At 40.8% G+C, this 17,197-nt stretch overlaps 1 protein-coding gene across 1 annotated transcript; it reads right to left on the bottom strand.

Moving 5' to 3' along the window:
• Positions 1-5,757: 5,757 nt before the first annotated feature.
• Positions 5,758-15,941, bottom strand: LOC114464851 (troponin T, cardiac muscle isoforms-like). The gene is made up of 11 exons (XM_028449472.1): positions 15,800-15,941; positions 15,011-15,067; positions 14,645-14,666; positions 14,346-14,403; positions 8,269-8,385; positions 8,116-8,193; positions 7,927-8,037; positions 7,407-7,519; positions 7,224-7,314; positions 6,918-6,955; positions 5,758-5,914 (listed from the first exon to the last, which is right to left on the bottom strand). The coding sequence occupies exons 2-11, from the start codon at positions 15,045-15,047 to the stop codon at positions 5,869-5,871; spliced, it is 711 nt and encodes a 236-aa protein (XP_028305273.1). The 5' UTR covers positions 15,048-15,067; positions 15,800-15,941; the 3' UTR covers positions 5,758-5,868.
• Between the last annotated feature and the right edge of the window lie 1,256 nt (positions 15,942-17,197).

The following is a 17,197-nucleotide window of genomic DNA, read 5'->3' as shown; positions in this document are numbered from 1 at the left end:
CCGCAGTGCTGCGTGCCCGTCTGCGCCATCTACGCTCTCCGGTGGCCCGCCATGCGGACGGGCCGGGCTCACACCAGACAGGCCTCCTACATGGACACTTCACGTCACTCACTCCCAGCTGGTCTGGCTCACCCACTTGCTGCACCACACTCACATATCCAACCCTAGGGGGGCTGGTTGGTGGGGCTGGGGCTGGGAGTGGAGGGGGCCACCGCCTGTGCTACTATGTAGTGGCGCAGGGGCGGCACTCCCACCTCTGGCTGCACTACTAATCCCTCCAATTTTAATTACACCTCAACACACCACCCCCCGGAGGGTGGGACCACCACTTCCACCCTCCGGAGCTATTGCACCACATACACATATATACACATAGGTTGGATGGGGAGCACCGCTCCCCTCCATCCACCTTTTTTTAATAGCACTTCATATATTCACTAAACACACACATTCACTCAGGGGATAGGGAAGTGCCTCTCTATTGGGGAATGGAAACTTGTTGCTGCGGTGGGTGCACCGGTTGGGGCGGTGGGTCTCTGGGGGCGTGGAGGGGTGTTGCCGGGGGCTCTCTTTGCGGGGTCTCTCCGGGCGGTGCCGGCCGGGTGGGGCATGGGGGTGCCCCTTCCCTATAGGTGGGGCTTGGTGCTTGTCTTGTCTCCCGGTTGCCTTGGGGGCGCGCCTCGTGGCGTGTGGGTCCGAGGTGGCCTGCCGCGCCAGTTGGGGGTGCTGGCATCTACGCCGGGGTTGGGGCGGGATTGCTTGGCGCTCCGGGGTGGTGCTCTTTGCTGGCGGGCGGCTCTAGCTGCTTCACACTTGTCACTATACTGGCTTGATTACACAACATAATAAGCATAATATGTTCTACAACTTCACATCTCACCCTCACTGTAAAATAATCTGTTCTTCCCCACCCTTTCTATTTCCTACCTTGAGTCTCTCCTCCCTGCTCCCTTTCCCCTCTCCCGCCCCCCTCCACCTAGGTGTAACACTGCTCTCCCTTTTTATATCCTCCCTATAATAAAAGTTTTCTAACCCTTCCTTAGGGAGGGCTGGTGATTGTCACAATTAAGCAATAAAATAAATCAATTTATTTTATTACAAAACATGCATTGCTGTCTCATAATGATTGCACTTCTTGTAGTGTTGACCTTTGACAGCATGTGCAGACAAGGTGAAAAAAAAAAAAAAATGAGGGGTCCCGTCAGGGTTTGGTTGGGTATCCATCCTCTCGTCACACTATCAGCTGTGCTCTGGTACTAAACTGCTCTATGCTCCTTTAAAATTAATGTTTATTTATTCACAAATCCTGCCCTATTCTCCTTTATGAGATCAAGTAAAACAGGGATGGAGTATTCAGGCTGTGAGAGGAAAACTAAAACATAATCTGCATGTATATGCTGGTGACAGTGGCTCAGGTAGTTGAGGGGTTGTCTTCTGATTGAGAGGTGGTGGATCGATCCCAGTCTATGCATCAAAGTGTCCTTGGGCAAAACACTGAACCCTAAGTGAGTTCAATATTTTCAACTCGTGCAGATATGCGTAAAATTGGGAGCGGGCTCGCTCACCCAATTCACTTGACGAGCGGATCGGGCCGCACAGGACAGATTTCGCATCTGGGACGTACGGACTTTAGATGACGCATCCGGTGTGAATGCAGCAAGTTGCTTCCAGTGGTTGACCAGTGCCTTGCATGGCAGCTCAGTCCCATTGGTGTGTGAATAGGGGAATGAGTTGATATTGTAAAGTGCTTTGGAATTACTTCAATGTAGTCATAAAAGCACTATATAAATATACCATTTAGAAAGGCGGTGGTCTACATTCCCCAGGTGAATGGGCCAAAAAGAGTGTGGCATTTAAGACTGATGGCAATATGCTCAGTTGCAATTGCAAACAACAGGGGGCTGAGTGGACAGCCCTGCCATGTACCATGGTTTAATGGGACTTTTCTTAATTGTAAGAATGAATGAAGAGGGCTGGACGTACAAGAATTCAATCCAAGAGATATGGAGATATAAACCGAGTGCCAAATCCAAACTCATCTAGAGCTCTCAACATGTATTCCACTCCAATTAATTGCATGTCCTCTTCTAAGCAAAGGGCGGCCATCTTACTATCCCCCTCATATTTATGATATATTATGTTCATTAGGCTTCTGAAATTAAAAGATCAGAATCTATTAGGGACAAAACCAGTTTGATCAGCATGGATTATGAAAGTTATGTTTTTTTGTCTTATTTGCCAGTATTTATTTTTAAAATTTTCACCTCAGAGTTTAATAAAACAATAGGTCAATAAGATGAATGCTCAGTCTCACCCCCTGCCCTCCTTTGGCATCCAAAATTTCCTAAGTTGTGATGTTTGAATTTAAGGCATCATGCGCAGTCTTGCTTAACTTAGGAAAAGCAAGACCTCCAAACCAGTCAAATAGACTACCATTTGCTTTTTACATATACAGTTGTTAGTAATATTCCTTAAAGGATACCTGTAGTGAAAATGTATGTAACAAAGAAATTGTTTTATGTATTACCAATAAACAAAATATTTGCATCTTTTTATTGAAAAAACACACCTTAAAAGGATTTTGATACCTTTTGGCATTATCAACGGTTGTCTATGATAAAATCATTAATTTTGATGTGCTGTGTGAGCAGAGTGGGTGTGGTCTATATATCCAAGGCAGTGCTGCTTTGTCCTGTATGGCTCTTTCCTCGGTTGAGTTGAATATTTGTTCTGATGATTGGTGGAACTGAGGAGTTTTGGTTGTGTGTTGAAACTTGATCCTTCTTCTGTTTGCTTTTAAAGGACTTCGTGCAGAGCTGTTTTTTCAGTCACTAGGTGGCTCTGCTCCATCACAGTTTATATAGAACTAGTACAGTGCCTGTCTGAAGTATGTATTCATATAGTGGGAGCTTAAGTAGAGTTGTTAATTATGGCCAAATGAGTATGTGTTTGAAGGTTGGATGTACACAGAAGTGTACATAATCTGTACTCTGTAGTGTTATAAAGGGGTTTATTTGCAGGTGCAAAGTAAAATAGCGTGTGTGATTTCCATGGTTTAATTTTATGGGACATGTTAGAGTTTTGAGATACTCTCGTGTTCAGTACCTGTGATTGCATACAGAGAAACATCGTCAGAGGTTTTGTTTTGCTGAATCAATCAATCAATGTATTACAGATGAACAGAAATGAATCAACAACAGCATCAAGTCAATAGGAAATAACAAGCACTCATCTAAAACACAGCTGTGGGCATCAGGGTTGGTGCACTCCTGGGCCTCGAATGCAGTTTTCTCAGCATTTTTATTCTATGTTGTTATCTAGTGTTTATCTTCCCTTGGCTGGCACATGACTGCACGTGTGTCTTCTTTTGTTATGATACGTAAAACATTTGTGAATGTCAGGGTAAATCATGAGATCATCAGCGATAAAGACATACATAAATTATATAAGTCAAAGCATAGAGCAGTATTCCTTTAATTAGAAGATGTTTTACATTTAGAAATAAAGTGATCAATTTATTGTAGTTAGATGACATTTACTGCTGTTATAAAACAATACAAATTATGTTCAAGATTTATTAATTGATTTATTATTATTATCATTTAGGGGTCTATTGTGTCTGCTTATTTGATTTATTAGGTATATATGTATATGAGTTGTTTAAGGTGTATTAAGTTTAGTATTTTAAATAGAATTATTGTTATTGGTTAACAATTTAGATTTTATGTATTTTGGTCAAACCGTCTTTTTTAGTGTCCCAGTAGTTTATATCTGATTTATTTCATTGCTTAAGTACATGGTTGTGTTGTTGTTGGATATAGATTAAAGCAGAACTAAGTAACTTGCACATAACGCTCCCCCTAAAGGTCCCTTTTGGTTATGTCACCGTCGTAAACACTCCACACCCCCTGTTGCCTGCCCCACCCCACAGCTACATGCACACTTTTGCTCTCCCAAGATGGTAGCAACCGATCACTGAAAAATCCTAATACAACAGTGACACTAATGGTGCTTTCACTCACATAGTCCCATGTGACCATATGAACAGTATGAGGAAGAGAGACAAGTAAAATAAATGAATGATGTGGGAGTAATACGGAAGGGAGTGTGGAAATGTGTGATGTGTTTGTGTGCTGACTAAGCGGCTCTGAAGATGGATGGATGGATGGATGGATGGGTGGATGGATGGATGGATGGATGGATGGATAGACAGATAAATGAATAGATAGATGGATAGATATTTGTGTGTGTGCTGCCTGATGGAGCGCTGGGTTGTGAGTGTGTGTGTGCCTGTTGCCCCGACGACAGTGTATGTGATTGCTCTGTGTTGCTGCTGAGCTGTCACTGCATAGAGTTGCTCTGTTCCTCTACTTTTTTTGCTCACTCCGCCATGATATAAGTTTGAGAAAAGTGAATAGTAGACAACCGTGTGCGTAATCTAGCAATAGTTTGTATTGGGCTGCTATAAAGCAGTATGCCTTGCCACTGGGTCAGAGGCAGGGAAAGTTGCAAGTGCTGTTTTCTGGCCAAAGAAAGCAGGCAGAGATGAAAGACCCCCCAATCATCCCATAAACACTTGTATAACTCTCACATGGACGACAAGAAGGATTATTAAGATGAAAAAGTGACTTAGTTCTGCTTTAAGTTGAAACCAGATGTTCTAAAACTTTTCCAAAAAATAGGCTGTGAGAAAGTTGACCTGAATATATTTTTTATGGTTAAATAAGAGCTATTTAATTATAGTATGTTAAAAAAGAAACTATGAATAGAATCTATATTTACAGACATGCGCATGATAAATTGATAAATAAAGTTTGCACCAATGTTCGCTAGACTTAAGCAATTGGATACAAATGTCCCGGAGCATCCCCTGCCCTTAGACCCTCCTTCGCCAAGGAAAAACTAAAAAAAACCCAGTGGGAACATTAATTACACACAAACATGTCATGTACAGCCAAGGTGCCATCGTATGTTACAAACATGTGGTGAAAACATCAGCATTTATAATACCATGTTCACGGAGAAATGTGCATGTTTCGCTGTTCACTTTGAGCACAGCCGCTGTAACCTTCAGGAACTATTTGAGTCTATTTCAAACTTCCGTTTGAACTTCCGTGCTGAGTTTGCGGAGAAATGTGCATGGTTTAGACGGACTTTGTGGGCATGTGTTCGCAATACAGAGCCAGAGACGGCCCTCTCATGTCCGGTCTAACCTACGTTTAAAATAAACGTTTTGCAAACACCAACAGAGTCCAAAATAATGGATGCACACACTCGTCCTCTGTGCAATCTGTTAAAAAAGTTTCAGGTCGAACAGACACCTCGTCAGGGAGAATTTCTCTCCACACACACACACACACACACACGCATGTATCACACACTGAAGGTGTCTTAAATTTAGAACTGAGCCCATGAACAATGAAAGGTGTGACTGAAATGACTGAGGTCTGACAGATGTTTCAAAATCAGACCCACAGATTTAAACTCAGTCTTAGGTCACGTTCATATGTACTGGCCAATCCTGGAGCATTTTGATTGCTTTAGGATTTGTTTGCCCTTAAAGTCCACATTGTTTGGGCAGAGAAGCGAGTGAGGCAGTCACTGACTCTTTCTGCTTCTTCCTGTTGAGAATAATTTCCACAGGGTATGATCTGAGTTACAGTGCATTGCAAACAAGCAGCTCTGTAACTGACGGTGTTTTCCTGTCGCTTAGGAGCTGGATCAAAATGTGTATGAAAGTAGGAGACACAACATCAATGTTGACACACAGAGATCTTTTATTTTTAAGATTTATTAATTTATTGTTTTTGGTGTCAGGATGATAGACAGGTAACCTTGACAAATCTGAACTCCTCAGTAGGCGGGGCTTCACCTCAATCGGCCGGCCATTTTACCCTTTCCACGACCTTTGGCACTGAGAGGGGACAACAGACAATTACTGACAATCACAGATATCTAGGGCCTGTACTACCAGTTTGGATAATTATATTTGGGTTATCTCTCCGTTAGTGGGCTTCACCCAACCAAACATTCTCCATCACAGAGCAGCTGTCTTACGAAGCTGGTTATCAACACGTTAACTTAAGCCAGGTGATTTCAGCCTGGCAACGAGCGCTGTCACATGAAAGGGGTGGAGATTGCAGCGTCCAATCACAAGCACAGGGAAACGGTGCAGAGCAACTTATGTGACAATTGAGGAATAATTCTTTCAAAAATGAAAGTTAAATTTCATAATTCAAACCAAAAACAACACTGCTGCAAAAGCAAGAAGAAAGGAATGGATGACTGTTAATGCTTAAATTTGTGAGATTATACAATATTAATTAATCAGAGAATAAATGAACACTTTGATCAGTTTGACTTTATTAAGACACAGACCTTGTCTGTGTCTCTGATGCTGCGTTCATACAGCTCAGCCTACACCACGAGGTGAACAATAATGGTATTTTATACGGCTTGTACTATCTTACAGGACTGGGCCTTCTGCGTTGCAAACAACATGAATAAACTAATTTATAGGTTATAGAGCGCCTGACAAATGTAGGCCAGTCGATCAGATGAAAATCAATGTTTTCTATAGGATGTCATTGGGTAAATGAAAGGATTGCATAGATGCCTAAATATTCTCTCTGCTGTCAACTAAGATCCATGCAGCGACGTGTCCAGAGAATGTCCCACCTATTCTTGGGCATATCGTTTTTTACGAGAACTGATTGGTCAGGAGGCGGGTCCTTTATACTCGCTAGATTTGATCCACACTTTATCCTGGTCTCGACCAGGTTAGCTATTCAGCGTATGTTACCATGGTGATTTAGCCAGCGTCGTAGTACAGCACACACAGAATAAATCCAACTACAGACATGTCATTGACATCTACTGACAACCACTGACAGCTACAGGCAGCCACAGACATTTACCTCTGGTGATCTTGGACACGAGCCAGAAGTTGGTTGATCTGAAAAGAGACACAAAGATGTGATTCAACACACAAACACACAACTGCACATCACAGTTTTGTGCATGTGTGTGTGTGTCACATGTAAAGCTAATTCTGTCACTGCTTTCTGTTTATGTTGTTATTTTACAACAGGATATTTTCAGTATTTTCCTTTTTCCATTCTCTTTATTTTCCTTTTTCCCCCTCTTTTATTCTCATTCTTTTCTGCATTACTATTTTTTTTTTACAATAAAAGTTGTATGATGTCACTTCCTGCTGGACTTACGTCGTATTTCTGCCGTCTGAGTTTCTCTCCGAGGTCAAACTTCTCTGCCTCCAGAGACATCAACCACTGCCACAGATCATTAGCTTTCTCCCTGCGTCGCACACAGCAAAGTATTATCATTATCATAGATCACACTCATATATGATGTCATATCTGTGATGGCACTGTGACAGTGTGTGGTACTTCAGTTTGTCTTCATTCAGGTGGTCGATGTTCAGAGGCTTCTTGCGATCGGCGAGGATCTTCTTCTTCTTCTCTCTCTCTGTCTGTTTCTTGGCTCCTTTCCTGGTCTCATTCTGGAATTACAAAACCTTTTTACTCCCTAAATCTTCAAAACCAGCAAACAACACTTTCATTTATAAAGCTCAGTTTGGTCTGAAATAGCTAAACTGTGAATGACAGAATTATAATCTATAAACTACGATTGTTCACATTTTTATATTTTTTCTGAATCGTAGCAAATTAAACTCTTAAAAACTAATGACATAATCGAAAGTTAGTCCAACCTAAAAATCATTGTATAACTACTTTAACATTCATGTGAACCAGTTTAAAAGTGCAAGACACTATCTAAACCACTATAATTAATCACAGTTAAACTGGTCAGTAATACATAGATACAATCTGTCAGTGGTGTTTGCTCCCCCGCTGGACGGGTGAGGAACAGCAGCAGCTGTGACATGATAATAATGTGACGTTTGACCTTCTGTCCCACGCTGTACTGCTGTGACATGTTGGACAAAGCCTTCTTCTTCTTGGCATCCTCGTCATACTTCTTGCGCTGCTCCTCCATCTCCTTACGCTCTTTCTCCTCCTGTGTGGACAGGTTTGTTTACGCGAATCAAGACAGACATAAAAAGAAGACAGACAGAAAGAGAGACGAAAAGCTCACTGCCAGTCTGGTCTGCCTCTCCTTCTCGCGCTCCGCTCGGATTCGCTGCTGTTCCGCTCGCTCAGTACGACGCTTATCCTGACAGCAAAGAAGAAGAGGGTTCAGAGGTCAGGCTGAGAACATGATGAGGGGATGATGGAAAGATGAACGTACGATCCTGTTGACCAGTGCGATCAGCTCCTCCTCCTCCTTCTTTCTTTGGATGAAATGAGCTTCAATCAAAGACTGAAGCTCTGACAGATCTTTTTCCTGACGCTTCCTGTGGATGTCCTGAAACATCAGACAACATATATTAAATATAGCTAATAGATCACCTGAGGCATGCATACCTTACATATCAAAGCATCAGTGGTTCAGAATTCTGTAATCTAATTTTAAAAATCTACAAAGATTAAATAGATTTAGAGTTTTTTTCAGTCGCTAACAAGCGTTTGTCCAACCAAACTCTAAACACAATTAACACAGCATTGGCCTTTTGTAGCCATACCATTCACACATTTCATGTTGTTTTCACACAATATGCAGTCAGTGAACACATTTCCACAATGCTTACATTTTCTTAACAGACAAGCTATACCTCCCAATAAAATTATGGATTGTTTTTGCATTATTTACAAATGTTAAAACACAACATTTCACAATAGCCAAAAACAATATTCCAAACCTTAGATACAGTATAAAAACCTCTGCTTCTGCAATGATATCAGTTCAAAAACAATATATCTCAGCTGATAATAAACAAACAATTGAATTATTGACACACAGCTGATTTATGTTGGGTAAATTGGGCCAACCACAGCTGATTCCAGTCTGGCTTAGACTCAATGGCAGGGATTAAAAGGAGGACTTTGAGGAGTGATGATTTTGGAAACAGAAAAAGACAAACACTGTAATGTCCGAGCGAGAAAGAGTAAAAGCAAGGGGCCGAGGGAGAGGAGCAGGCCCAGTGAGAGGTGCAGTAAGAAGAGCAGGGCCAGGGAGAAGAGCAGGCCCAAGGAGAGGGAAAGGTTGAGGTGATGGCATTCCAAGGGCTGCAAGAACAGTAGTCAGTGATGAAATTCGTGCCACTATCATTGACCATGTAATCAACCATGGTCTTTCACCAAGACAGACTGGTGAAAGAGTGCAGCCCAATTTGAGGCGGTCAATGGTTGCCTCCATTACACGCATCTTTCAACAAACCAACAGGTTATTGAAGAGGGTGCACAAGCATAATGAAACCAGTAACCAGAACAAAGATAACAGACAGATGAATGGAATGATGATAGCAGTAGCAACAAGTCAACAGATGTTAAGCTGCCGGCATTAGCTGACTGTGCTCACTACCTATAGAGTGAGCGATACGGCTAACTCTGTGACAGTCCCTCTAAAGAATGCTTCCTCCTTCTGGGAGAAGAGGAAAGCTCCTCAATAATGATCAATAACTTGCCATTGTAGAAATGGTTGTTGCAAATAATGCAATAAAACTGCATGAAATTCAAACTAGAATTGTGGAGGCCCACAAGATATTTGACAATATCAATAGCATCAGCCTCACAACCATTACACGGACATTGTCCTAACACAGAGTGCAGATGAAGCACCTCTACACTGTTCCCTTTGAGAAGAACAATGAGAGAGTCAAGGCGCTACGACAACAATATATCCAGGTATAGTACTGTATATTCAATTCAATGTCCAGTTCTATAAGCTTTGCACTTTGCAATTAGGTAACAATACCATGTGTGCAGTAATTGCAAATGTAGGATTACTCCTTCACAGATGTCAGGTTGGACCGTACAATACCGGGTGCCTCTTTGCCTTTCTCAATGATCTCTACCAGTGCCTGGTTCCAGAGCAGGATCAGGAGGGTAAAAACATAAGTACCTTTGTAATTACCTTGGACAATGTGGCTTTCCATCATTCGCAAGCAATAACAACATGGTTTGAAGTCCACCCAAGACCGGTACGTCTCTTCCTTCCACCCTATTCACCTTTCCTCAACCCCATAGAGGAGTTCTTTTCTGCATGGAGGTGGAAGGTTTATGACCATCAGCCACATGACCAGATGTCCCTCCTTGAAGCCATGGATGCTGGCTGCAGGGACATCACAGTTGACGACTGCCAAGGGTGGATCCGACATACCAAGCGGTTTTATCTCAGGGCATCGCCTTGGATAATATCAGATGCGATGTTGATGAAAACATGTGGTCTAACCCTGAAGATTGCACTTTTTATCTGGGCTTTTTGCTGTTGTTTTATGTTCAGAATGCTCTTGTGTTTCATGGATATTTTGTTCACTGTAAGCAATACTGTAAAAAAAATTTCTGTTCTATCATATTGTAAATAGTATTTCTACTGTACCTCCTGTAGAAAACAGTAAAGGAACAAAAAAACTGATTTGCTTTTTACTGGAATACTTTTGAATGTGAACATTACATGTGGACATACTGTTCCCAACCAAAAAATTTAGTGTTTTGAAACATGGTGTATTTTGATTGACTGCATTCACCTTGTGATGTGAAAACAAGTGTTATTCTTTGACAGGATAATTTAATTTGGAGTCAGATTTCCAGTTTTTTGGTAAAGTTAGTGTGTGCAGAGAAAGATGTGTTCTATTTTGAAATGAAGAGTTAGTATATATTTACCAAAACTTGTTTTTGAGAAGACAATTATCCATTTGGCCCATTGTGTTTTGTAGGTGGGAGTCTGTGTTAAGAGTTTAGAAAAAGTATCTGAAGTATGGGTAAGCACTTGTTAGCAATTGGGAAAAACTGTAATGTAACAAAAAAGTGATCACATTTTTTAGAGCAATTTTCATAAAAATTTGAACAAATATTAGGACTAGTGAAAAAAATTACATTTTGGGGGAATTGCACGTGAATGGCAAAATGACTCAATAGCACCCCCTTGAAAATTGGCCTTTAGTGGAGTTAATACAATTAGTTTAACGTACAGCTACAATTCTGTAGAATTATGACATCATCACTGTAGACTAGAGGTAGAACTCTAAAGAAATTTGTAATGCATTTATTTATGAAATAATTTTTAATGGTATCATTGCAGTACAAACAAATCCAACACTGCACACTGCACACCCTTGAATCAAGCAGCAGTCATGTTGAAACTCTCAGGTCAGTCTGATCCTGAACACACACACACACACACACACACACACACACACACACACACACACACACACACACACACACACACACACACACACACACACACACACACACACACACACACACACACACACACACACACACACAGGCTGGATCACTGATGTAAGAAGGAGCCAGACTCTGCAAGGCTCTAAAGGTTGAACCAGAATTTTAAAATTGATCCTAAAAGACACTGGCAACCAATTAAGTTCTTTTAGATTAGAGGATATGTGAGTCCTATTTGTACGGGTCAGAATTCTCGCTGCAGAGTTTTGCACTCATTGCAGTCGAGACAGCTCTTTCTTGTTCAGACATGAAAACAAACATTTACAATAGTATAAACGTGAAGACATAAAAGCATGAATGGACTTGGTAAATGGACTTGATTTTATATAGCGCTTTATCACCACACTGAAGCAGTCTCACAGCGCTTTACATATCAGCTCATTCACCCAATCACTCTCACATTCACACACCAGTGGGACAGGACTGCCACGCAAGGTGATAGTCGACCACTGGGAGCAACTTAGGGTTCAGTGTCTTGCCCAAGGACACTTCGACACATAGTCAGGTACTGGGATCAAACCCCCAACCTCTTGATCAGAAGACGACCCACTACCACCTGAGCCACGGTCGCCCACAAATGATGAGCTTCAAATCATTCTGACACCATTTTCCTGAGTTTAGAGATTTTCCTTAGTTGAAAGAAGCAATTCCTTGTCAGCTGCTTACAGTGCTGCACTATTGACAGGTCTTTGTCTAAGATAACTCCCAAGTTCCGACCGTGGCTCAGGTGGTAGTGGGTCGTCTTCTGATCGAGAAGGTTGGGGGTTCGATCCCAGTACCTGACTATGTGTCGAAGTGTCCTTGGGCAAGACACTGAACCCTAAGTTGCTCCCAGTGGTCGACTAGCGCCTTGCATGGCAGTCCTGTCCCACTGGTGTGTGAATGTGAGAGTGATTGGGTGAATGAGCTGATATGTAAAGTGCTTTGAGACTGCTTCAGTGTGGTGATAAAGCGCTATATAACTCAAGTCCATTTACCAAGTTTCTAAGGCTTAGTTTAGCAGACTGGCCTAAGTCACCCAATTTCTGTTTAATCCCTGGAATTGAGTCATTGGGGGCAATAACCAGTGTTTCTGTTTTGTCTGCACTGAGCTGCAGAGAGTTATCGCTTAACCATTGTTTTATTTCTACTAAACAATGGAGTAAGGAGTTATGGTACGTTCACACCAAACGCATTTCGGACGTCAAAATCGTGCCTGTCGGACGCTTGTGGTCAATGAATATAGACTCTTGTCACCAGTGTTGAAAATGCTCGGGACACGCATCCAGCGCGTCGAGGGGAGGGGCTTCTTTGTTGCTGATGGTGTTCATAGAACGGATGATATTGTGGTGATCAGTTATGTTCATAATTCACCCAGTGACAATAATATGGTGGGGAACATTGTGTTGAGCAGGTGTTGTTTTCGGTCGAATGTATTTTGATGTGACTCAGTGTGTGCACTGTTGTCAGAGGGCTACAGAGAAGTGTGGTTGAATAAAGAGTAAAGATTGGAGTTCCTTGCTGAACACACCGCCTCCGATCCCCTACATTATTGAGAAAGTGGCATGGCTTTATTTGCGCCTCGGCGCCATTTCTGCATGCACTAGAGCTGTGCTCGGATAAGAATTGCTTTCAGCGCTACTTCCGTGCCCAGTTTGACAACCTGCTGACCGGCATCGGCACTTGCATCTCCTACCAGGACACCAACTACAGGCGCTCTATGCCAGCAGAAGAGTGCCTGTCCATCTGTCTCCGCCTCAGGTTAGCGTTTTTTTTTCATCTTCTTCTCATTATTCTGAATACGTCACATTTGGGGAATGCTCCTGATTGGTTGACACGCTGCAATATGCCCCAAAAGTTCAACATTCCCAACTCCAGCGTCGGCCGGATTGGAGGCGCCGGATGCACAGCGGGACCTCCGACGCTCCCTAGAGGCACGTCCACCATGTATTGTGAATGTACACTTGCTGCTTTTGATGATTTCGATGCGTTTGATGTGAACGTGCCATTAAGCATTTGTGTCTCAGATGGCTTAAAAGACCACCTACTCGCTGGATATCATCAGTGAATAGGTGGTAAGAAACATCACTAAACCTTTGGATGATCTTTCCCAAGAGGGTCAAATACAACAAAAATAATACAGGACCCAAAACGGAACCTTGAGGGACTCCACACAACTAATCCCCTGACTCAGACCTTCTTTTTGTTAGCTCTAGAACTAAAGCTACGCTCAGATAAATATGAGGAGAGCCACTGTAGAACTGGCCCTGACAGTCCTACTTCATTACACAATCTTCTCAGCAGGACCTGGTGGTCAACGGTGTCGAAGGCTGAGCACAGATTCAAGAGAACTAGAACAGTGCATTTTCCAGAATCAGCAAGCATCATAATGTTGCTGGACACTTTTAGTAAGTGCTGTTTACGGAAAAATGGCTTTTTTAGGAATATTCTTGTATAATTTCAGTTTTAGAACCTCAGCTCTAGTCACAGTATTTGCTGTTTAGTTTTACATCACTCTCTAGCCCTGGGCATATTGGTGAGTAGAGCACAATACATACTGGAAAAAAATTCCAAATTCAATGTTAAAAGTTTAAAGAAATACAAAGAAAATATGATTCGAATTTATAAAATGAAGTACCATGTGTCTAATGTTTAAAAATGATAATTTATAAGGTGTATAATAGCACTGTGTCTAATGTTTTGGCGTGTCAGTGCAGGCAAAAGTTTTACTCTTGCTTCAAAGTTGGATTTGTGAGTAAGTAGACAACTCTAACCCTAATTCTAACCCTTACTTAAGTGAAAATTATGAATATTGGTTTAAAACGGGAAAAGGTTTCTGACAGAGCATAAAACCATAAAACTGTGTTTGAAGACGCGTGGCTCAAAAACAGAAGATCAGAAACAAGAGAACAGATGAGCTAAAAGAGCAGGAGGAGCAGAACGCTCCAAGAACATTTAGAACACTGGAAATAATGGAAACATTCAAGTCCAGCTGTAATTGTCTGTGATCATGAGTTGTTGAAAACGTTTTTTACTCACATCAAAGTCGACTTTGTCTCCATCTGGGATTTTTGGAGCTGAGATGTTTGACATGAACCTAAAATTATAAATAATAATGATATTAATTATACTGATATCAATAATAATAATAATAATAATAATAACTAAGGTGAATTACTTTGTCCACAATTAACACAAAGACACACATTTACAGCCAGTATTTGATATTTATTTTACTAGCAACATTACCCACAGTGACACCTTTAACAAGAATAAAGCAGCAACAACAACAACAACAACAACAACAACAACAACAATAAACACATGAAAACACTTACTTTGGTTTTGGTTTGGACCCATCTGTGAAATTGAAAAAATGCATTTGATGAAATAATCCCATATTTTTATTTCAATAATCTAATTTTGTTTCATTTTTGGACAATTGATTTATTGTTGAAAAAAGTAACTAATAATAATAATAATAATAATAATAATAATAATAATAATAATAATAAAAACTAAGATGAATTACTTTGTCCACAATTAACAACAAATACACATATTTACAGCCAGTATTTTATATTTATTATACTAGAAACATTACCCACAATGACACCTTTATAAAGAATAAAGATTAATTCTTGTAAAAACATGACTTTACGTTTCCGATTGACATTTTGACCTCAGATGAATGAGTGACTCACCCTCTCCTTCCTCCATCACCTCCTCTGTGTCCGACATGATCAGTGACGGGCCTGCAGCTACATTTAAACAAACCCTCACGATGAATGTAACTCAACTACGCACATTCTTTTGTTTTATACATGCACACGCACATTATAATGTGTCTCTATCATAATCAGCAGACAGAGGTCAGTGAGAAGACGTGACCTTGAATGTCTTTTTATTGTCTTTACGTTAATAAATAAAGACTAAACCAATGTTCTGCTAAATGTTCACATCATGATAGCTCGAGGTCACAGCCCTCTTCCCTTCACAATGGGCGACTAGCGACTCGAGGGCCTAATGCAACCCTCTGAGCTCTTTTGTGCGGTCCCCAACATAAATGCACAAAATGAGAAAAATACACAAAAATAACAGAACAATTTACAAAACGATACCTTAATTACACTAAAATGACTCCAAAAACATAAAAAAAAAATACACAAAAGGATAACAAAGAAATACATTAAAATAGACAAATATCCAAAACGAAAACTAAAATACATAAATATTATAGAATAATAGAAGTACAAACAAACTCTTTGTTGTTTTCTTTGTTAATGTCGTGGTCAGTCATTATTCTAAATGTGGACATGAATGTTGATGTGACCCTCAGATCAGCTTCAATCACATTTTAGTGCACTTAGCATCATATGGTGTTAGGTTCATGTAGGTTTCTTATACACGTGCAGATTAATATAAACTCAGTTGTGTTTGTACATGTCTGTTTGTGTTAAATAAAGTGAGTGCATATGTTTCCGTGCACTCACCTTGGACTGGAGGACAGATGGAGTTGGCGGACGATGAGCAGAAAGTCTGAACAGATTCAAGTGTTCATAGAGGACACTATTCTGTTCATGTGACTGCAGCGTCCTATGGCTGCTCTGACTATAGTTAGATACACACACACACGCACACACAAACACACACACACACACACACACACACACACACACACACACACACACACACACACACACACACACACACACACACACACACACACACACACACAACACACACACAGACATGCGCACGCACTGCAGTATTTTTCTCTTCTGTTAAAATGTCATAAATCTTTTCCACCTCTCAGCGCACACTCATGTTTCAACACTTAGTTATTCACAGGTGGTTGTTTAGAGGACACACACACACACACACACGCAGATTCGCGGACACACACACATATAATCTTGCACAGACACAAAAAGACAGACCACAGACTCACACACTCAGGCAGACACACACACACTGACAGTAACACACAGACACACTCATACAGACTGACACAGACACGCACTCAGACAGACACACACACACACACACACAGCCAAACACACACACACACGCACAGACAGACAGATATACATAAATTACTGATGTGAAACCTTCAATATTTGAAGAGCTTCATGAACTTTGACCTCTAATGACTGTGTAGTGAGTTTTAAATACAGTTCTGTTTAATAACCTAAATAATACTAGATGTTTAGTTGTGTTTATTCTCTGTATGGCAGGGGTGTCAATTGCATTTTAGCTATTCTTAGCATCAAGAATAATCATTTTGGCAAAACACTTCAAGTTAGTTAAAAACTTTGAGAAAAAAAAAAAGAAAAAAATTGGCACAATTTCCAGAACACAATGCCTCAGTGATTGGAACTTGGACTTTGTCTCAGTGTATTTACAAAGCCATTTAACTTAAATCACATCCTATCAGGGACTGAACAAAATACAAAATAAATAATAAATAAATAAATAAATAAAACAACTCTTGTAGCTATCAAATATCTTTCACATATTAATCCTGTGCTAACACAAGAAACCATACAAACTGAGGTAGAATCTGTTCAAGACAGTTGAGTTACTTCCTGTCTTTTAAGCTCCACCATTTATTGATAGAAAAATAAAAGCTGTGCAACGCATGAACAATATTAACAAACCAAACTTATGAACTGAAGCGACTGACACCATTACAGTGAATGGACATTGTTCACTTTCATTAAATTTCCACAGAAGACAATCATTTTCACCGAACTATATTAGGGTGTTGCATTTTAAGTAGGGTTACCCAGTGCTTATTTTACTCAAGTAACCATGCATCTTTTAGCTTTCACAAGTGCATCAATATCAGGCGTTACATCCTGAGTGGCAGCCAATGTCAGGATGTTATT

This window comes from Gouania willdenowi, chromosome 6, assembly GCF_900634775.1.
Source record: "Gouania willdenowi chromosome 6, fGouWil2.1, whole genome shotgun sequence".
NCBI classification, from domain to species: domain Eukaryota; kingdom Metazoa; phylum Chordata; class Actinopteri; order Blenniiformes; family Gobiesocidae; genus Gouania; species Gouania willdenowi.
This window is presented reverse-complemented; position numbering and strand designations above follow the sequence as displayed.